The sequence below is a fragment of the Gallus gallus genome, chromosome 4 (assembly GCF_016699485.2).
Source record: "Gallus gallus isolate bGalGal1 chromosome 4, bGalGal1.mat.broiler.GRCg7b, whole genome shotgun sequence".
NCBI classification, from domain to species: Eukaryota; Metazoa; Chordata; class Aves; order Galliformes; family Phasianidae; genus Gallus; species Gallus gallus.
In genome coordinates this window covers 80084717-80107640 of record NC_052535.1, presented here as the reverse complement: position 1 = coordinate 80107640, position 22924 = coordinate 80084717, and the positions used below count along the sequence as shown (strand labels likewise).

Here is a 22924-nt window from a genome sequence, read left to right as displayed (position 1 = left end):
ATTTCATTTATAATACACCTTTATAACAATGACCATCACAGTATTTCAAAGCTTTCTTTATATCCAAGCTGACAGAATGACTGTTCCCAACTACCTTTACGTGGACCTCTCATTTAAACTGAATGAGGTCAGTTTTGGCTTAAAGTAGGATTGAACTGTTTTACCAGGTTCCTCCTGTGATCACTGTGAAGCTCTATGCCCTCTTTTCTGTCTTTACTAGTTGCTGATGGTCTTTGACCTCTATCAGGGGAAGTTATTATATTGCTAATACCACAGATCTGATAGGGTGTTGTCTCACTTCTTTTCCCTTACATACTCACGTCTGTGTTCTCAGGTTTTTGATTTATTCTTTCTATGCTGTACTTGTCCATAAAAACACCTTGTCTATGCTGACAGAATGATAGAATCATTAAGGTTAGAAAAGACCACTAAAATCATCTAGTCCAACCATCAACTTATCACCCCATGCCCACTAAACCATGCCTCTCAGTGCCACATCTACACGTTTCTTCCCTGGGCAGCCTGTTCCAATGCCTCACCCCTCTTTCAGAGAAGATGTTTTTCCTAATATCCAATCTGAACCTCTTCTGGTGCAACTTAAGTCTATCTGCTTTCCTAAACATGCTTATTAATGTGCTATACATAAATACATGGCAAAGGAATTGGGCCAGTAAGTCTTATCTTGCTTTTGTTTGATGCCCTTAGAGAATATCATTCCAGTGGACATGGTGTTCCTTGTCTCACCTGGCTGCCTTGTCTTGTCTGCACAGCCATGCCAGGTACCTGGATGAGCTTATAAACTCCTGGAATACAGGCCTTTTGAGCCAGTATAACCATCTCTGACTGAGGGCCCCATGCTACTTAAATTTGGTTTCATCTTTCTCATGTAATATGCATGGAAGTGTTTCCTACCGTAAATTAAAGGCCGTTTGTTGATACACCCAGACCCTTTGCCTGATATGAGTCAGCTCAATTGTGTTGTCTAAGTGACGCTTCCAACTGGCTCTGTAATAATCTCTTATAAAATCTGAATGGAACAGGAATACTGTGTTTGTGTTTCTGGCTAATTCTTTTTTTTTTTTTTGCTTTTGAATTTATTCCTTATATCTTCTTTTACTTCCATGGAGTCTGCAGTTTATTTTCACTTCTGTCTTCCATAGGGTTTGAGTATAACTCCTTCTGTGGCGCATTATGTGCTCCAGTCCTCTCAGTTTTATTTACTATCTTAAATATTAATTAAATGCAAATTAATCACATGCAAATTAATTAAATGCCTCTGCTCCTGGTGTGATTCCTGTATAAGTGCTATCCAGACAGTCTTCAGATCAAACTGTGGAGCCATACTACACCCTGATTCATTCTTTAAATGTGAGCAAGTCTGTTTAGATCCTTTCACTATCATCATGTTGGATTTTTTTTTGTAGATTTTATTAGATCAGCAGACATGTTCCTGGGCAGATTCAGATTCACCTACACTGCTTGGAACACTGTGCCAAATGTGTACCTTCCCTTCCTGTTTGTCTTTCTTAAATCTTTTCAGGATCACCCTAAACATGTAAGCTTATGCTTATATCCATCCCCTGACTAGTAGCCTCTTCTTCTAGCAGGCAATCCTGCTCCTGTCTGCTCTTCTGAGCACATTCATCTCTTTTCTGCACCTGCAAACTCCAGACTCCCAAATGCCACTGGCTGACAGTTTGGCAGTAGTAATTCAGCCTTATTTAGTCTTGGAAATAATTGTAAGAGCCTCTTAGCACTCCTGTGAGCCACGTTTGTTTGTTATCTGTCTGGCTGGTTACTGTCCTTTGTCAGATGTGCTCAGAGACTAAAAAGAGGAATTGTTAGACTTTTTTATCACATTATTTGGCTCCTGGTTTCTTAGGGTCCAGCCAACAACTCAAGAAATTAATAACCTTGGAATACGGAGCTGAGATCAAATGAAGAATTCTTGGCTTTTGCTTGTCTATGCTCAGGTTAATATTTCACTCCTGCACAGCTAAATATGCTGTTAATGTCCCTTATAGTCAGTATTTTTGTCCTGAGTAAATCCCTGGGCCATCCATGTCCTCATTTGCTGGCAATAATCAGCAACTTCTTTTTAGTGCCTTAGTGAGTTTGACTTTATGTAATGGCTTTCACACCAACTCCAAGTGCCTGATGTGTAGTGATGCCCAGTTTTCAGCCATTACTACATTGTGAGGAAGCCTAGTTGAAATGTTCGGTCAATTTTGCAATTGTATTGGCACTCAGTTTCTCAATTCACCTTTCCTTCTGGACATCCTTTTTTTTTTTCTTTTTTTCTTTTTTTTTACATCAGGATAGTGAGATTACTCTTCCCCCTCCCAGGCTGGGGATGGGGTTGTATGGGGGTCACTTAAGAAGCTTGCCCTGATGCAAAAGGCACATGCATGTGTCAGGGTCTCTTCTTGACATCCCACATTTGCTGGCTTCTGAATAGCTTTATTATGCACTCTTGTAGTTTCACATTGCTGTTCTGCAGCACTGACGGGTAACACAGCAGCTGCCCCACTGCCCAGCTGGACCTGAGCTGGTGGCTGATCTAATGACATGTATGAGCACAGCTGTGGAACTGGGTGTATCAACAGCATTTGCTTCCGTTGAAGTTACTGCTTTTCAGAGGAAACCTCCACATACTAAATCAGTGCAAAAATTCAAGTGCTTCTTTCTATTTCCTGTATAGTGCATGTCTTCATTGGGGTGTAAAGCGATTTTATAACCTCAGGTTCTGGAGGATGACATTTATTTTCCTCTGCCTTTCATACCAATTTGCATGCTATATACCATTGTATCCTCAGCAGGTATCAGACAGACTATCCCTAAAAAAAAGTTACTGCCTGTCTTGGTAATCTCTGGACAGAAGGGGGAAATGAAGAATTTGGTCTCCTGGGATAAAGAAAGAATGTGTTTATTTGTGATCTGTTTAACACAGAGGGGTAGGTGGAGAGGTAAACCATAGTAAGCCACAAAACTAATATCTACACTAAGTCTGCTTCATAGTGACTGGTAAAATGAGCTTTTATATGCAGATAAATTGAGATACTTGTTTATTTCTCTTGCCAGTGCCTCCTGTAAATTGTTGCAGGGCATCCCACAAACAACCCAGGTTTTAGTGTCTTCAGAGATCTCAGTTCTGTAGTGTAATCATCACCCCTCCCACTTCTTGCTTTCAGGAAAAGCATTGCTCTTTATTTTTCTCAGACCCAGCACCTGTCAGACACCTTTATCTGTTGTCTCAACATCACCAGTGTTATTCTGGACAACAGTTTCTCACTCATGTTTGTCCCTTTTCCTCCACAGAGATAAAAATAATGGTAATGTTCTTCTTCTAATTCAGTTCTTATTCTTGTGATTGAGCAAAGTTATTTGCCCTGAAAGGCAGCATTCTCTAACTTTCTTCCCTGTGGCCATTGTAAAAAATATAAGTAAAAATGTGTATTTATGCCTTTTGTGCAGGTTGCCAGGTCTTTCCTCCTGATACCACTCAAACTTTATGTTCTATGTTTTTTTGAGACTTAATCCTTTTATATAATACGTAAATAGTTTAGTGTTCTTATGGACTTCTTATTTTTCATTAAAAAGCTATTCACTCAAGAGTTATTCAAGTTCCTAACTCATAACTTCACCATAGTTCTTTCACTGAAAAATTGCCAAGGTGAAAAAATTAAGCAATGCACCTAGCAATAGTAAAACAATTATTATTAAGTAATATCAGAATGCTCACGTTTTACTTTTCTTGATGCACAAAGATGTATGAATTCGATAGCACCCAAAAAGATGTAGCTGTTTATGATACAATTTTGAATAAGACAGTTTTGTTTTGTATTTAATTAGTTGGATTTTTTTTCAATAATAAAGCAGCCTTGCTTTAATCAAAAGTATTTAATGTTGGATGTTTCTGTTTCTCCTAATAATCTTTTTTTTTCTCCCCCCCCCCCAAAATACAATATTTTTTATAATTATTTTCAACTTTGTTATGGCAGGCACTGCAAAATGCATTTCAGAACCAAGGGCTGGGTAATTCACCAATAGATTCCATCTGTGTTGACATTGGCTGCACAGCACAGCCCGCCCCAGCTGCATGAAGTAACGGTGCTCCAGCAGGGTCGAATTCAGACAAGCACCATTTGTGTTTCATTTCCTTTTTTCTTTCTTTCTGAATAACATTTTGTCTAAAAACAAGCTTTTTCTTTCTTTCTTTTTCTGTATTTTTTTTTTCTCCTGATCTGTACTGGAACCTCTTCTTCATTTCTGGATAGCTTTGAAGCTTCATTGTGATGTCGAGTTAAAATTGGAATGATACTCAGAATGGCTATTTCCTGGGTGAATTGGGTTTAATAATAATAGGAATTTCATATAACATCTATGCACATGACAAGGAAAACAGTTTGAGGCAAGACCAAGATATTAATGTAACTGTCTGATGAAAGAGGTGATATGAATCTGCACTGCCCCAGGAATCTTGACCATGACTCACTTGAGCAAGGCTCTGTAAAGAGAAAATAAAAAATAAAATAAATATGAAAATCATTCTTGAGGCAGTTTGCTTTATTGTGTCTAACAATTCAGGCCACACGGAGCTGATTTGTGCAGGTATACTGTGCAAAATTCATGATGCGCTCTGAATATTTCAGTATTAACTAACGCAAAGCATGTTTTAATGTCTCTTATGCCTGTTGCACAGCAGCAGATAACCTTGAACGACTCATTTAATTGTGATGATGTGCAGATTTGCAATTTGTGTTTTTCAACAGAATCACAAGGAAATTGCACTAAAAGTCATATTTTTTCATTATTTTGCTTCTTTGACAGATAATTGCTCTAGCAAAACTGCTCTCTGATGAAAATTCATTTGACTCACATTGTTGATAATAGTAATTTCCTTCTCTTATCTGTAATTGAGTGTGACATACCAAGTTGGCTATATCATTTGATATAGAAATAATATTCGTGTGAAACTCAATCTGACCAAGAATTCTTGTGTCAGTCACAAATCATTTCATTGGTCATAAGGAAGTTTCTGCTGCATGATGGCAAGTTAGCGCTCAATGAACTGAAGTGTAGATTTTTTCCTTTTCTTTCTGCGCCATTGGGAATTCATAAGCATTTACCTGTGAGATGAAATAACCTACTGCATAGAAATATAACTACAGAGCATTCTTAGGCTGGCAATCATCATTTTCTAGTTGAGAATTAGGTGTCTGGCATGGGCAAGTAGTCAGTGTTGTGTCTGGCTCTGAAATGCAGAGAGATGAAAGTGACAAAGAAATAATTTAAAGGCAGACAATGTCATGTTATTAATGCTCAAGTTCTTTCCAGATGACTTCAGACCTATATCAAGAGAGGAATCTAGTCACTATGACTTCACCTGTATTATGTGCAAAAAGGCTTTATGCCATTCCTTGACTGTTCTGCCCACCTAAGATCTGAATGGTGTTCCAGGAGTACACCAGGAGTGTCTGTGATTGTCTGGTCATGATCAAAGCTCACCTGATTCGTTTCTTACTTTGATATCTCTGTTTCCTGAGTTTTGAGTCTAATGAAGACAAACACGTTTATTACATTGCATGACAATTTATTGAAAAACTGCAGAAATAAGACTGCTTACAAGTTACGATTTTGTAATAATGCAATAAACCACTGGCTTCGGAAAAAGACTGAAGCTGTGGGTGTTCTGTCCCTGGAGGTGTTCAAGGCCAGGTTGGATGGAGCCCTGAACAACCTGATCCAGTAAGTAATTTATTGGTTGGCAACCCCGCCTATGGCAGGGGGGATGGAACAAGATGTTCTGTAAAGTCGCTTTCAACCCAAGCCATTCTATGATTCTGTTATATGATTTCCTCCAATATGAAAATGTAAAACTGAAAACTCATGGAGAATCTGTGTGATTTATTTGAAATGCAGTTTTGTTTTTTTGCTAAAAAAATATAGAACAGTAAAGTCATATGGAAGAAGTCACAGAGTACTAAATTTACTTCGTACTATATCAACACACCAGCAGTTGGTCAGCTTTAAATTTAAAACAGGTTTATATTTAGAAAAGAAGCATTTCAGAATTTGACCTGGTATTTGAAATATTTATTTTATCATAATATAGTTTCTCAGTGTTCCAAACTGTTCGTTATTTGTTGCTCAGTTTTCTCTAAGAAAAGAATTAATATCTATATTAAGAATTAATTTGCTATTGAAAAACACAGTGCATCATTAAAACATGATCTAAGTTAACTCCTTGATATCTACTAGCCTAGTTTTTTCAGCTTTTCTAAACTGTACAACTGAAGGTTGTCTAAAATGTACAACATATTACTGCTGTAATATGAATTATTTTAGATATAGATTTCTAATAAATAAGCCTCAACAGGGTAAAATGGCCTATGCACATGAATCCCTTTCCTACATAGATCCTCTAAGTTTCTAGATTTTAGCAAACTATATCTTTTCAACATTTTGGATCATATTGTGTCCCAAAGGACTCAGTTTGAGTACATGAGAGAAGGTTCTACTTCCTTATTATGAGCGGAGGCAAAGGTTTGAAGCATAATTAAGTCACTTCCCTGCTTCAAATCTCAACCTCTGCTTATTGTTTAATTATCATATAATTAAGCCTGAGATTTAGACTTGTTTTTCTCCTAAAACCTGCTACTCTGAAGAATACATCTTATTCAAAGGACAACATTTAACTCCTTCAGAGTGTTGCCTTTAGAGACAGTTAAGGTAAGAAATAGTTATACAGTTTCGCATATAAACCGAATGGCTATGCTTGTGACTCTATGCATGTACATTTATACATACTTACCAGCCTTGTAAGCTGATCATGACCAGATGTTCTGACCATGTTTAATTTAACACCATGTTATTATTTAATTACTTTCTCATTTATTCTTTTTTTTTTCCTTCATTTAGCCACCAGATAATGGGCCTCCACCATTACCGACATCGTCCCTTCCCGAAGGCTATTATGAAGAGGCAGTGCCACTTAGTCCTGGGAAGGCTCCTGAATATATCACTTCCAGTGAGTAGTATATATCCAGATTAGTTTCACAGCAATTACTAATTCTAGTGTCTTTCAGCTTTTTTTAGAATTCAACAGTTATATCTCTATTAGTGCTGTCTTATGTCATATGTGTAGTTTAATTGTCCTCACCAGCCATGTGTTGTTTTGGTACGCAGAAATGTTTTGATCTGCACAAACCAGGCTCCTTTTAGAAGAAAGTAAATCTGGAGCTCCAAGTTAGGTGCACATTAATGTTTCAACTGCTGTTGTAGGCAGAATGTCCTTATTGGTCCTCTGGGCATATCTGAAGCATGAATGTGCTGGGGACATTTGAACCAGGGGTCCAGAGTTAAGTATTGTCTACTCCTCTAGACTGCTGATAGTGTAAATGTAGAGAAATTGGTCTTGATCTGCAGATCTATTGTTATTCTCTTATTGCACTGATTTACTTGCTAAAGTATACAAATAAAAAGCAAAAAAGTGTATTTTCTAAAGTGAGTGATTATTGAAAATATGCAGAATTTCTATCGATTGATGATGTAGCAACACATCATTTATACTGGCTCTATAAGCCATGTTTAATGCACGTCAGTGTTACAGTAACTACTCGTTTTGTGCAAAAGGCATAGGGTAGTCCCCCAGGTGACCATTAAAACTTCCTTTGGCAGCACACAAATACTCTCTATCAAATTCCACTACTTATGCAAAGACTCACTGCACTTAAGAGGAGACAGGATGAGGGCACAGTAAAAAGAATGTATGCATGGTGTTTTATAATAAAAAGTTGCAAAGATTTTCCCTTTTGCCACTCTTCTTTATTGGGTGGGGTAATTTAATACTTGTGTATGGCCTATTCATTTTTTTTGTGTGTGTGTGTTCCATAGATTAAAGGGATATCTGCCTCCATTTTTAGCTGTTTCTATTATTTGAACCAAAGCAAAAGCATAAAATAATATTTCTGTCCGTAAAGTACTTCCATTGCCTTAAAACATTAATTATACATTTGCACATTGTGTGTCAGGGAAATTTCTTGTCATTGTGTGTTAGCTCTAAACGTAAAAAACAAACCAAGGTAGCTGGCAGCTCTTAATTTAGCTGGGAAATTCAAGATAAGAAGGAATTTCATATAATGCAAAGTAAATGAAGGAACTTAGCGGGGCAGCAGGATCACTCCTCTTCTTACATCCTTGAAATGCTGCAGGGTGGTCCTGCTATACCCTGCAATCTGGTGAGCTGCTGACTTGTGTTTTGTTATTAAACAAAAGTTATACTCAGGCAGGAAAAATATTAATAGCACAGATATTAATATCATGGCTAAAAGATCACCTAGAAAAAAAATGGCACAGTATGAAACTGATATCTTTTTGTACTTAACCATCCAAATCCATAACAATATTTAGGATCTCAGCCTTCAAATTTCATTTATACTTCCATAAATGTTAGTATATATACCCAGACATCTAAAGTTTTTTTACACTAACTTATTAGTGCAAAAGTGTCACCACCCTGCTGTGATTTTGCTAAATTTTCTTATGTCCTTAGCTATTAATTTGTATTAAAAATCATCCATTCTTCTTCCATAATTAAGTTGCTTTTAAATTTAATATGCCATTAGTAATTTATCTACACTCAATCAAAAATTTCACAGAACCTAGTGTATCTGGCTATTAAAATAAGCCACCAAAGCACTGTATTAACCAAGGATGGAACCTACAGCTAATCAGACTGCTGAGATAAAGACCATAACAGCAAGTTTCTGGAGGTATAAGAAATGAAAGAATAAACTTTTAAATAACTGTTGGGATAGATGCAATTATCTTAAGCAAATATTCCTACAGAGTATTTTTGTAATATTACTAGTAACGAGGAAACCTTCATACTATACACTATACTTGAAATCATTAAAGTCAGTCAGATTTCATTAGATTTGACAAAACCCAAAAACTGTTTATTTTGGACAGATGCTTTTCACTTTTATTTTTTCCTACTGGGTCTTTATATTTCTCTCCTTTCTCCCCACCACAACCACTCCAAAACCTCAAGAGTCTGTTGACATGTACATGTGCGCAATACATTTTCAGATCTTAATTATAATTTCATATACATATAATTGTAAGTGCAGCCTCATCTATATATTTTTTAAATTTCTCTCTTAAATGAAGATCAAACTATTGTGTACATTTTTGTGCCACCACAAATGAGATCAGAGTGTCTTAGGTTGATTTGGAGATGAAGAGCTCTGGGTGTATCCTGTTGTCAGTTGCACATAGGTTGAGACAGACACACAAAAAGCTCGCCAGCAATTTAGTCCCTTGTTTTGTTCCTGAGTTCCATGGGTCTCTTTCCCAGGCTGTGTCCCAAGTACCTAGCTAAAACAAATGAGAGATTTTCTTCCTTGAAGTATTTGGGTAAAATTTTATCTACTGGAAATATTCCAAGCAATTCTTCTCCATGGAAAGTTTCTTCACTTCTCCACATGCCACTGGAAAACAAGTGTGCCTTCATGTCTCAATTATTATCTGGGGGGCTTCATATAAACCCACATAATCAACTAAATATGCATGGTGGAAATGAGGGCTCTGTAGTAATAGAAAATCAGTTTTGTAGTAGAGGATACCGCTAGAGAGCTGTCTGCTTTATTGAAAGCTTAAGGACTAAACAAAGATTGTTTAATTAAAAAGGAATCTTGCCGCTCCTTTGTGAAACTTGGAGCAGGATTGAACTACTTTGACTAAGCACATAATAAGAAGTTTTTCTGCAGAATGGTTTTAACTTGAGCAGAATCCATAGTTCAGGGAACATCATCATCTATCCAACATTAATCATATCTCTGCAGGTGCTGTAATTGTGAACTGCAAGGAATATTACGACAGGTAGATAGTACCCCCCAATTTATTCTTGTGACCTCTGTCATATGTTTATTTCTTAATATGCTGTATTAATATTTACATTTCTGTGCCTACATTCTGCATTATGCAGTCAATGAGATTAAGATGTTTTCTCTGTAAAAGAACTACAAAAGATGAAAGTGTCTGCCAAATAATGCTTTGAAGATAGTAAAGCTATTTATTCCCAGCTTGTTTCTCAATTAAAATTCACAAGGCTTCAACACCTTCCGTCTCCTATAAAATTTCATAACGGAAACACATCTTTTATTCAATTAACTTAATGTACTGATATTACTAAGCGCTGAAACAGTAGTTTGTTCATGACTGACATTCAAAAGCCTTAGCTTAAAAAGGCACCCTGTTGGGCTCTTCAGTTATTTCTGTACACTTCATGGCTAAATGCTTTAACTTGACACTCTCACGCTTTTCTTGAAGATTATGACTCAGATGCTATGAGCAGCTCTTACGAATCCTATGATGAAGAGGAAGAGGATGGAAAGGGGAAGAAAATGAGACATCAGTGGCCTTCTGAGGAGGCCTCTATGGATCTGGTGAAGGATGCCAAAATTTGTGCCTTCCTACTTAGAAAGAAACGATTTGGGCAATGGACCAAACTACTGTGTGTTATCAAAGAAAACAAACTACTGGTAATTCCTATTTCTATCTGGCTGTATTTTCTTTCTACCTTTTAGACTATGTATTTATTTTTATAGAGATTTAGCTTTGGAATAAGTTCTGCAAACAGTGGCCAAGTCTACGGTAACTTTACCAATGAGTTCGGTTATGATTTACCCAAGAATGTGAAAACTACTGAAATTATAAGCATATCGTGTAACCACTTAGAACTTTGACTTTTATTGCTCTTAAACCCAGTCAGTTCCCTGATATAGGAAAGAAAGTCTAGCCTATTAGCTTTTACTGTATTTCATTTGGAGAAAAAATTGCTGAAACTATAAATCCAATCTTTCATTCCCTGTGGACCAAAAATCTCACAGGGAGCTTTGTGTATGAACTGTTGGATCAGACTGCTGGAGAGAAAAGTCCCTTGTTAGACTGAGAACTCACTTGGCAGCATATGCTGTTGTAATGTATACACTTTAAACTAAACCTTCACCATCTGTTCTGCAGTGATTACAGATGCAGTATTCACATGATGCACAGCTGCATTATAGAAATACATCCACTTGTTAGTGGATGTATTTGTTTCTGAAGCAAATCTGTCATGTTTCTGAATGATTGGAGGCACCAGTAAAAGATTCTGAAAGTTAGTAAATTGTCAGCTTATAGAAGTCTTTTTGTTTGTTGAAAATAAGGTCTAATTGAGATTCATTTCTGTGATATTTAAAGCAATACGAGGCTTACAGTAACATATCAGCTGGGGCCTTCCAGTCTTCCAGTCTGGTGTTTGCGATAGGTCTAGCTAATTATGTAACTAGTAATTATTATAATATCCCAAGTATCAAAAGCTGATTAACATGTGATAGAAAATTTTCTGTAGAATCTCACTATTCTACATGAGTGCAGGACAGCTTAGGGGTGTTTGCTTTCCAAGTACATTAACAGTTATTGGCTGAGTGGGAACTATCACGATATGAAATAGTAATATCTGGGTAAGAGGCTTCTGGAAATCTAGCTTGAGTTCATTTGCTAGTTTCCCATGGTTACTGAGGATTTAATGCTTGTATCCACAAAAACAAGAAATGCTTAATGTGATTTGGTTTGTATTATGCCGTTGTAATGTCACTAATTTTGGCAACATTTTTATCAACATAGAACAGAACCGAGTCAGGTTTCAGGACCATACAATTACAGCTTGAAGAAAAGAAAGAAGAAAAAGGTCAAGAAGCAAATTTTCTCAGAAGTCGCACAGTATTTCTTCTAGAATTATGTTTGTTGTTCTGTAGAGAAATATGTTATTTTTTTCTCTTTTCCTGTAGCCACATGTGTGGTTTGCAAAGATTTTTCTCTTTGTAGGGATTGTCTTTCATTAATTCCGTAATGGGTATTAAGAAAATAAAGATCCCAATAGGAGTTTAATGACCAAATTACACAAGATTGGTTTATTGTTTGAAGGAGGACTTGGAGATATAACTTACAAGATATGCAAGTAAAACAAATATATGTTCTGAGGGATTAGAAATTGCCTGCATTATCACTGCAGCTTTTATTATAAAACAAAAATGTTTTAATTAGAATTAAGAATAAGACTTAGTAGGGAATTGTTTTTCACATAAAGTCATCTATTATATAAATACATCAGTTTTAATAATGCATAACTAAAAAAAAAAAAGTAATTAATGTAAAGGAATCTGTATGCTATTAAATCCTGCTTAAAGTGACTAATGTTGTATGTCTTCTAGGTTCCATAGCTTGAAAACTTAAGTTTTTTGCAATTACAACCTTAAAAACTGTGACCAAGTGGGAGAAATTTTGAGTTAATTGGCCTCAGAGAGAAAGGAAGATGATGAGTGGTTTGCAGAGAGTGGCTGTATTTGTTCAGTCTAAGTTGGAGTATTTATGACACCCTTCTAAGAGCTACTGTTCTCCTGACAGTTTGCATCATAGCTTGAATATGCAGAAGTCCATGTGCTTTATTCTGTTCACATACATATATTCTGCATATGTATATACCAGTCAGTGTTTAATACCAGATACCTTTTTAGCCTTCATGCTTATTTGTATGAGTAAAAGCCCAACTAACATTGGTATATAAAATGGGCATTCATACATTCAGCTGAACATTGTTCTGCAGTCTGGCACTCTATGACAGCTTTCTGAAACTCAGCTATACTGATCTGCTAGAAGAATAGGAGTTAGGTCAGCAGGACAAGTGACATACTGTGAAACTCTTCACCTTCGAATCACCAATTCAAACACAGATTAAGTCCTCAGTAATCCAGCATGGAATGGCTGTTCTTTGACAGCAATTGCTACAGAGGGAAAAAATTGATAATTCATATAATTTTATCTAGAAGCTTAAAGAGTAGACCAACATTTTTGTGACTTTTTGCAGTGAATGATGAAACTGAATTAGTTGAAAAAACTACATTCCTGTGGCCTTGCCCTCTTTCTACACTGTGACAAATTTTACTACTTATCTGAACAAAAAGGGCAGCTGAATAAGGTGTCTGTCTGTTCCTGAGTGATGGCAGTATGTAGGCACCCCCCCAGGTTTTGGTTGATGGTGCTGGAGGGCAGGCAGCCTTGATGGTGCTGGAGGGTAGGCTCAGCATCTGGGCTTGAAAGTCATTAACTGTACAAGCGTGTTCTGCTGCTACCTGTGAAGAGACACCCGAAATCACCCTCTCCATACTTTATGGAGGCCAAGGTTGAATCGTAAAGATAACAGAGAGATCCTTAATGCCCTCTATATGTTGTACCTGTCCTGCAACAGCGGATCTCTATTAATGACAGCCTGGAAGCTATTTTTCTTTACAATGAGGATGAGAAGGAGAAATGTGAAGCTAGCAGTGGCTAAGCTCCATGGTATATAGAAAAGGGGTCTGTGGAAAATACTAAAAATAGAATTTCTATGTTATAACAACTTTCTTCCAAAGTTCAGAAAGATGAGATCTAACTTTTGACCTTTCCTTACATTTTACAGTGTTACAAAAGTTCCAAGGACCAGCAGCCACAGATGGAGCTGCTCCTGAATGACTGTAGCATCACCTACATTCCCAAAGACAGCAAAAAGAAGAAACATGAGCTGAAAATCTCTCACCAAGGAGCGGATGCACTAGTTCTGGCAGTTCAGAGCAAAGAGCAGGCGGAGCAGTGGCTAAAGGTATGGGGTAACCACTTAAATCCCAGCCAGTCTGAGACGGCAGAAATCCAGACTTAAAGGTCTGGCATTGAGGCAGCAACTTGGGCAAACAGAAGCTCAGAGTCACAAAGCTGCTGCGGATGCCTGTGCTTTTCACTGCTAGCAGCACAATAATTGGCACCAAGAGGGGAGATGACAATTCCCTTCCATTTTTATCTCTAGCTCATTCTGCAGAAAGATTTGGTGGTTCAGATTCCCTCAGGTAAAGGGAGCTGGCACTCAGCATGCGTTTTGTGCATCAACATAGCAGCTAAGGCTACCATGCAAAATTGGGCATACCACCATCACAGTCATCTTTTTGATGAGGTAACTTCAAGGAGGTACCTGCTTGAATTGCTCAGGACGAGGAAAAAATATCCAGATTCTTGAAGTCAGTTAAAGTTTACTGGTTCTCATGGAGCAGTGCATCCTCTATTACAGTTTGCTCTGGAAAAGACAGTTCTGAGGTTCTGAGAAACAGGATTTTGTCATTTTTCACCTTTCTGTTTGGTGTCTGAAAACGTGGAAAATTGTGGTGCAAGGGCAGCAGTTTTATACTGGACTTTGTCAATCTCAGATAATGGGTAATGGAGTTCAGTGAGGTAGTGTGGGAAACCACTGCACTTTTAGTGGCTTGGTTTAAGACCTTTAAATCCAGTCTTGTAAATGCATGTTGAAAGTCTAAATGCATAAGACCGATAGGGCATTCTCTATGCTGTGCTCTGATTTAACCTTATATGGTACTTATTTTGCTGAGAATAAATTGTATTTCTCCAAACACAATTGTATTAAACACATAGGAATTTCCTGATGACTTTTTTTTTTTTTTTTTTTTTTTTTGGTAGAAGGGAGGAGAGAGAAAATGCAGTTTAAGAGATACGAGCTCTGCTGTGGACTAACTGACCAAGTGGAAAATTAATCTGTAATTTCCTATTTTGCAACATTAGACTATACCTTTTGGGGTTTGCAGGATGTCTATGTTTAGTTTTGAATGGGATCTTGCATTTTGTCTTAAAAAATGCACTCTGTTTTCTCTTTTTAATAGAAACTTATCATTATTTTTAGGCATCTTCTAACACCAGTATCTTAAGTTTTAAAACAAAGGACCATCTGAATGTCCTATTAACTCACCTCAAATTGAAAAACATTGATGGGAATGAAAAGAAATTCATCAGTCGTATTCTTTGCTGAGGGAATTCCACTTCAGTTAGATCATAGTAACTGCCCCATTATTTCCTGTCTTGTTCTAAACTTGGGTTTAGTCAAGCTACATACACTGGCACTTATCAGACTTTCTTTCATAAAAATTGTTTTCTTTTTTGTTGTTGTTTTTTTTTCCCATAAAACTTTCTTCACAGAGAGCAGTACTAGATTTTCCCATATCCCAGATGCATTCCTGCTACTTAAGAAACAAAAAAAAAAAAAAAAAAAAAAAAAGAAAAAAAGGTTTTGTACAATTGCACATTTGGCACAGTTGTGTGCTGAGGTCGAATGGCTGTACAGTATGCTGTCATCCGCAGAGCACGTGGAGACAGTCTGACAGCACTTTATTTAGTTCCTCCTGCTGCAGAGCTCTCCCCAAAAAGCTCTCCCAACAACATGGCAATGCTACTGTATGCTCAGCTTCCAGGTTCTCGGTGCTGCTACATCACTCTCCGTTCTGTACAATACGAATAGCAAGCCAGCAGCTATCCCACAGTGGTTTGTGCAGCTCTTGCAACAGCTCCTCAGTTTTGAGAAGTATATATAAAAATCATTTATTTTGTATTTTTTAAAGGGTATGAAAAAATTGTGCTTTTTTTTAAATTATGAAAATACTTGGGCTTTGCTCATTCAGCACTTAGAATGAGCTTGTGAAGATTTAAATTTCTGTAGTTAATAAAAAGACAGATTTGTATACCATGCAAAGGGTCTCTGCATCCTGAATTTTTAATCATAACGCCCTCTCTGTCACTGATGCTGTATGAATACATGCCAGTGGAGCTAGGTTATTGCTTGGGAACAACAGGTTCCCATGAAGAAATTTGTATGTAAGTATCAAGTTAAAGCTTTACTCTTGAGCCTGAAAAGCTCAAAATGGATTTGGAGGCCAGATTTTCCCATGAAAGCTAAACTAGATGATCTTTTTAAAGTCAGATGTAATCTCTATAAAATGCATTTGCTTAAGTAAATAATTTTAAAATACCTATTGAAAGACAAGGGGTATTAGAACAAGTAGAGTTGAAATACATGCAGAATACTTTAGACCTTTTTTGTAAAGATGACACCAAGAAAACAGCTGATAAATGTGCAAATTGAAGTCTAGACTGGAAACCACAAAGGGAGTTTCAGGTTTACCAGCTAACAAATACTTGCTGGAAAAGATAGCTGATGTCACCAAAGAGCCTATCATGATTGCAGAGCATTGAGCATAACTGGTATAAAATCCAGGCTACAGCTGAGATCATAGCAGTAATACCATGTACAACATAAAGTGGTGGAAAGTTCCAAACTTGAGTCCTAAAATGTTCCCACAAAAATGTACATGAAAAAATGTATGCAGTTACACACTCTGACCCAAACATGAGCTTTTTCCATGTGCGCTTGGAGTATATGAGCATCTGTGTGCACTTTTGTGCATTTGTGGTCAAGTGAGGTCTTAAATCTTCCTGTTTGTCTCAGCACATCCAACAGACTGATGGAAACTACACGCTTATTTGTGAGCATCCCTGGGAAATGCTACATTAGAAATAAAAGGACTACTAAGAAGATTACAAGAATATGCTTGTTTAGTGGCTTCATTCACACAGATGAATATGTTCTGTGTGCAGGGCCTTCAAACTAGGCCACAGAAAACAGCTCATAATATTAAAAATACGTGGATGCCAAAGAAATTATTTCTGAAGCAGCTTCTTGTAGAAGACCAGTAGGAGAAGGAAACGGTCATGCTGTCTGGCCCAAAGGCCTTCCCCTCCTCCTACAGATGCCTCCTGCAAAAATGAATTTCTGATTTATCACTCACCACTTATCTATCATGCATCATAGTTAATCAATCAACCATTTCTGGATCTTGTCCTTTATTTTCATTTTCTCCTAGTGGTAAACGCTCTTGGTTAACTTTTCTTCAGTTTATGGTGTGCAGCAGCTCTTCACTTCAAGGTCTGTAATTGAGCACATAATGTATCTATCCTTGTGTCTGCATCTGCTATTGTTCTGATCCTGTAATAAGAGAGAATTTATCCCAAAGATAGAAGAAAATCAGAGCTGTGTCATGCAGTGACACTATGTTGCTCCTCAGGAGACTGCTGAGTTGACCTAACCAAATTCCATCTTTGACAATTGCATGTTATCTCCTGTGAAACTCTTAGAAAACCTCTTTTTTTTCCCCCACTACATTGAGCTTAGTGAGAGGGCCAAGTGGCTTCTGGGCTTCAGTCTTAATCTGGACTGTTTTACCGAAGAATAAACTACTGGCATAGCTCTTTGTTTACCAGTTCAAATCAGCTGAAAACTGAGCCTGTAACTGTAAACATTGTGTCTGCTTTTACTTTCTATGGGAATTTCCAGCTGAAGATCTCAAAATAATTCAAACATTACTTTCTTGGCTGAAGCAAAGCTCCCTAAAGTTGTTATTATCTCTATTTTTTAACTGGGAGAAGTCAAGTGCTGAATGATTGTACCTTAAAACTAACTAAGTAGAATTGCAGTAGGGGGATGCATGCTGAGAACGACTGATTTCCATCCAGTGTTTGTTGGTTTACAAGTAACTGTAGGCATGCACAGTGTCCTGGGACAGTCAGGCTGGGTTCTTTCTGCACCTCATCACCAGTGCAATGCAGTGATAGCAGAACGTGGAGGCTCGGAAGGTTGAGCTGCACGTGAAAGCTGTGACAGCCTGCAAGATCCCTTCTGGTGTGCTTGGGCAGAGCAGGAGAAACCTGGCTTTTCTGGGAGCTGTCCAGCAGCCACCTGAACCAGTGGGTTTGTGTGACTGGCACTGAGGGAAAAGATGTACTATTAAAAAAAAAAAAAAAAAAAAAAAAAAAAAGCAGATGCTGTATGTAATATTTTCTTAAAAAGCAATGAATAAGGAACCACAAGCATCCTATTTGCTTGCTTTCTCAGGGGTACGTTTTCTTTCTGTTCCTGGCTAAAATCACAAATGCAAGCTGTAGCAAATCTCAGAGCAGAACTTGTGATGGCTGAGACTGCATCTCCTGCTTTCCCCACTAGACAGCATTCCTTCTCTCTCCTGCTTACAGCTTTGGATCGCAAATTATTTAAACAGTACCCAGCTCAGTTTCATGGTTTGAAATGCATTCTGCATCCCTGCACTGCGTGGACTGGAGGTGCAACCCTATGCAGAGGCACTGCTCCCCATGCAGGGCAATGCCTCCAGCCTCCCAGCACCGCCTGTCCTGAGCTCTGTCTGGTCCAGTGGCCATATATGGAAATAGCCTTCATGGTAGCAATGCAAGAAAGAGGACACATGGTTTGCCTTGGTTAGATATGCCAGAAAAGTATTTTTAAGGGTACATACACACAGTAAAATAGGCTTGCTGGCTGTTAGTTTGCTGGAATCTCACCCCCAATTTACTCAGAGAAACGGCAGTAAGACAGAAAGATGAATCTTTTCAGGATAGGTTATACTTCAGGATGATGTTTTCCAGTACTTAAAGTAAAACGGGTTTATTTTCAGCACAGACTGTGTGAATAATTTCTGCTTTCCCTCTAATTTCTATGGGTAAACTTCTTGAGGCATTTTAAAGTGCTAGTAGAGCTTTGGTGCTCTGTTAAGTAGGATAAGATTAACGCTAATGTATGTTGTGCATAAGGGGTCCAATAGAGAAAATGAGATCTTAGTTATGCCAAAAGTCCCAGAACTCCTCCAGCACTGAGCAAGTTCAGGAGCAAGAACTGCTGGAGTAACTCTGGAGCCAGATGCATTTCCCTCTGCTTGGTTGTACATACGCAGATTTCAGCTTGACCATATTCCCAATTTCAGAGCTAAGAAGAAGAGATGAGAGGCAGGGAACATGAGCCCTCCCCACTTCTAGCAGTTCCTGTATTCTGCAAAACATAGGGGTAGATGGGGACAGGAGGGTTTGTTGGTTGGTTGGATGAATTTCTAGTCTGGCTACATAAAGAAATGAAGCAAATATCCTTCAGGAAATGAAGCAGAAGTATCAGTTTTCTGTCTTATTTCTTTTGAACTCAGTCAAATTTAAAGCTAATCTTTTCTCTGTCTGTTGTGGGAGATGGTGTCTGTCTCATAGACATTAAATTCCTGTGAGTTTCATGAGAGCAGGTGTTGGGTGAACAAGAGATGCAATGATCACATCTCTGTGGTAAGTACATTCTGTGACTGACCTCATCCCGTGGTATCTTCCAGGACAAAGTTTTGTAAGCTCTTCAGACACAGGGAGGGCTTTCAGTCTTACTCCTTATCAGTTACCAAAAAGCTCAACCACAAGGAACCAGCTGCATACTTACTACTTTTGCTCTGAATTTGCTGGGTTTCTTTGTGGCAGGTTATGGTAAGTAAGTAGCTGACTTTCTGGTTTTACAGCATACCCCATATTTTTATCTGGTAATTGGATCTTTGAAGGTAGCTGGATAAAAGCTAATTTGATTCTTCTGATTTTACATGTAAAAAAGAATAAATGTAGGGCAGCCATTTTGCCTGCAGTTGTGGTGTGTCATTTAAAATAAAATACACATAGAAATCTGTGTGTGAGTGCAGATATGAAAGATTTGTAGTCAACTTTAGTGCTTGTGTAGTAGGCTTTTATAAAGAGAGAAGTATTCCGGACATACCACATGGCAAAAAATTCCACTGGCTTCACCTGTCATTATCAGCTGCTTTGGGCGGGGGATCTTTCCAGCTGTGTACCTGCAAATATTTCCCCTCCATTCCTCATGGTGCTAACATCAATGCAATACACTTGCATATCCAGACCCAGCTGGGGATTCAAGACCTTCCTATAATACAAATAAGTAAAAGTAAATCAGTGCAAGCTTTTTCCATGTCTGCATTTGAAAGAGACAGTTCTGAAATCTAATTGTAATATTGTTATAGTAACTGTGATATTTAAAATTCTTGTGATGGCATAGCAAGAGATTATTTTAAATGTATTTAGTTTTGAAGCTGTCCAAACAAATGAAAGGTCTTCTGTCTTCTGGTTATGTTTGTTCATATATTTTAATTCTTTTAATACATAGCATGTTTGCAATCTTAGTTTGATTTTCCTGGCAGATCGCCCTATGCATGTGTGTATATAATATATGATGCATTTGTAGTGAGAAGAAAAGAATGATTTCCCTTTTCTTGTGTGTGGGAAAAATTAAGCCATTAACGGAGTATGCTCCATTCCAAAGTAACCTCAGTACAGCCTTCCAGTTCATGCCATTTTATTAAAAATCACACATTTGGGGATTTCTTTAATTTGCTTTCTAGTTTTGGAATTATTGAGATTGTTTATTCATATTTTCGTACATTTCATTGCAACAGATAGATGCTTGCTGGCCTCCTCTCCCTGCTCCTCCTCACAAGTATTTTTTAATGAAAATAGCATTCTTTTGTTTTCATATGACTCCAAGAGATGGAATATTATAGAAAAAGATTGACAAGAATTCTGAGTCTTGTGACAGAAATTCTGCAAGTTGGCAACACGGGTGGAATGTTTTATCCTTAACGTTTTGAGTTAAAGCTATAAGCATGTGAAAACCTCATTTATAATGGCAGCTGTCTGCAAACGTAATTATAGAGAGTGCATCCAGGCAACCATTATATGTTAAAGGCATTTCATCCTGGTGAGCTCTGAAAGTATGAATTTTATGCTGTGCATCAAACACAATTATATTGCATATAGAAGGTGATGAGGAAGCCTTTGCTAACGAACCCCTTGAGTCCAGATGAAGTGTGGAATCCTTGAAAATCCATTTTCTCCAGATCTTGACATGAACTTCCATTTGGCAGTGTGCTATTTTTTCAATCAAAATTTAATTACAACCCAATTAAATACTTTAGCTTCTCCTTAAATATGTGAGGTATGATAAGAACCGTATTTACTTGAGTGCATGACTTTGCACATACTATTCAGTTAGCACTGCCAAATCATTTCCCTCTGTTCTGTCTGTAACTCCCATTACTATCTGCTTTTGCCAGAATTAACTAACTGTGTGGTGTGAGCAGATGCTGAAAACATGAGCCATTGAATCAGGGTCATGCAGAAGACAGAAATGAATGTTCCCAGAAACTGTGTTTTCTCTAACTGAAGACCAGTAATTGAAAGGAAAGCAATACACAGACACAAATTCTAATGTGTGCATAGAGACAGACTTAGGGAGAAGTTTAACTCTGAGATGCAAGTGTTTTGCTGTAGACATATCTACATTTTCCATTAGAAATCACACCCAGTGCCATGAATTTGATAATACTGGGCTTATGTTTCTGAGAAAAAACACAGAGAAGTCAGAAAGTCATGAAAGGATACTGAAACATTTTAAGATACTTAGAACTAAAAATGTAGGTTCATTTCCCTCCTATGCTTAGATTTGTTACGTGACATTGAGTGAGTGATTTAATCTTTCTTTCATTTCTGAGCTCTCCATCTGTAATATAGAGCTGGTTCTCCTCCTGCCTTTATGGGGTGTAGTGCCTTTAATTTATGAAGTGCTCATGAGTTTTTTCATTAAGGTCTCTGTAAGTTCATAAACATTTGCTTTGCTTAGCTTCATCCTTACAGGGAACTTCAGTGCTGTGAAAATAACTTTAAACTATGTTTGATGATGTCTTCAGCTATTTAATGGTTTCTACATCAAAACTGTCCAGTTCAAAACTGGGAAGAGGCTGTTATTATTCTGCTCCCTATTTAAGGAAATCTGGATTTTGACAGTTAGGTAATTGCTGTTATCCTTGTACCTGGTGGTTCTCAGAGGAAGTCCTCCTTGCTCCTACCCAGACTTTTAGACAGGGAAAAAGAAAGCAGGATGTGTAAACACAGCCATGTACATTTAAAGGGGAAGTCTGCACATCTAGCAGGAAAGCTTCCGGCAGGGTAGGATGTCTTTCTTCCTTAGCAAGCCAGTCTCTGCTGTCCTCGTGTGGCTGTGGCTGCAACCCAGCAGTGGGTGATCACTGGTGTGTACAGAATAGAGTCATAGAATCATTTAGTTTTGAAAAGACCCTTAAGATTGTCAAGTCCAACCATCACCTCACACCACCAAGCCCACCACTAAACCACGTCCCTAAGTGTCTCTGTCACACGTCCCTTAAATACCTCCGAGACAGTGTATCTATTATTTTTCTGGGAAGTTCATTCCAATGCCTAACTGTCCCACCCATGGTGATATTCTTCTTCATACCCAATGTAAATGCCCTCTAGTTCAACTTCAGACTGTTTTCTCTCATGTGATCACTTGTCACCTGAGAAAAAAGGCTGGCACCCTCCTCCTTACAACCTCCTGTCAATCAGCTGTAGAGAGCAGTGAGGTCTCCCCTCACACCAACTCCTTTTCTCCAAATGAAATGACCCCAGTTACCTCAGCTGCTCCTCATAAGTCTTGTTTTTCAGTCATTTCACCAGTTCCATCAGTCCTCTAACGCATTCCAGCAAGTCAGTACCTGTCTTGTAGTGGGGTCCAAAACTGAACTCAGTACTCAAGGCTTGGCCTTAACAGGTGCAGTCTCACCACTATAGAGGGACTGTCCCTTTGCTGGTCCTGCTGGCAACGTTGTTCCTCATGCAGGCCAGGCTACCAGTGGCCTTCTTAGCCACCTGGGCGCTCTACTGAGTCGTGGCTGTTGATCACTACCTCCACATGCTTTTCTGCCAAGCTGCTTTCCAGCCACTCTTCCCAAAGCCTATACTGCTGCATGCGGCTGTTAAGACCCAAGTACAGTACTTGGCATTTTGCCTGTTAAATGTCACACAGTTGGACTCAGCCCATTGATGCACCCTACTCATATCCTTTACAGAGCCTTCCAACACTAAAACAGATCAACTCTTCTGACCAACTTGGTATCATTTGCAAATTTAATGAGGGTAAACTCAAAACTGGCCTCAATACTAAGCCCTAGGGGACACCACTTGTGAGTGGTCAGCAATTAGATCTAACTCTATTCACAACAACCCTTCAGGCCCTGCCATACACCCAGTTTTTTACCCAGATGGCAGTATATCCATCCAAGCCATGAGCAGCCAGTTTCTCCAGGAGAGGACTGTGGGAAACTGGGTCAAA

At 38.1% G+C, this 22924-nt stretch overlaps 1 protein-coding gene across 5 annotated transcripts in view; it reads left to right on the top strand.

The window, feature by feature from the left end:
- AFAP1 (actin filament associated protein 1) overlaps positions 1-22924 on the top strand; it is a 110756-nt gene that overhangs the window by 58839 nt on the left and 28993 nt on the right. For all 5 annotated transcript variants that reach the window (XM_046939832.1, XM_046939830.1, XM_046939831.1 and 2 more), the window contains exons 4-6: positions 6922-7030; positions 10336-10547; positions 13505-13684. In XM_046939832.1, coding sequence (XP_046795788.1) covers positions 6922-7030; positions 10336-10547; positions 13505-13684 — 501 coding nt within the window. The remainder of the gene's footprint in view (positions 1-6921; positions 7031-10335; positions 10548-13504; positions 13685-22924) is intronic.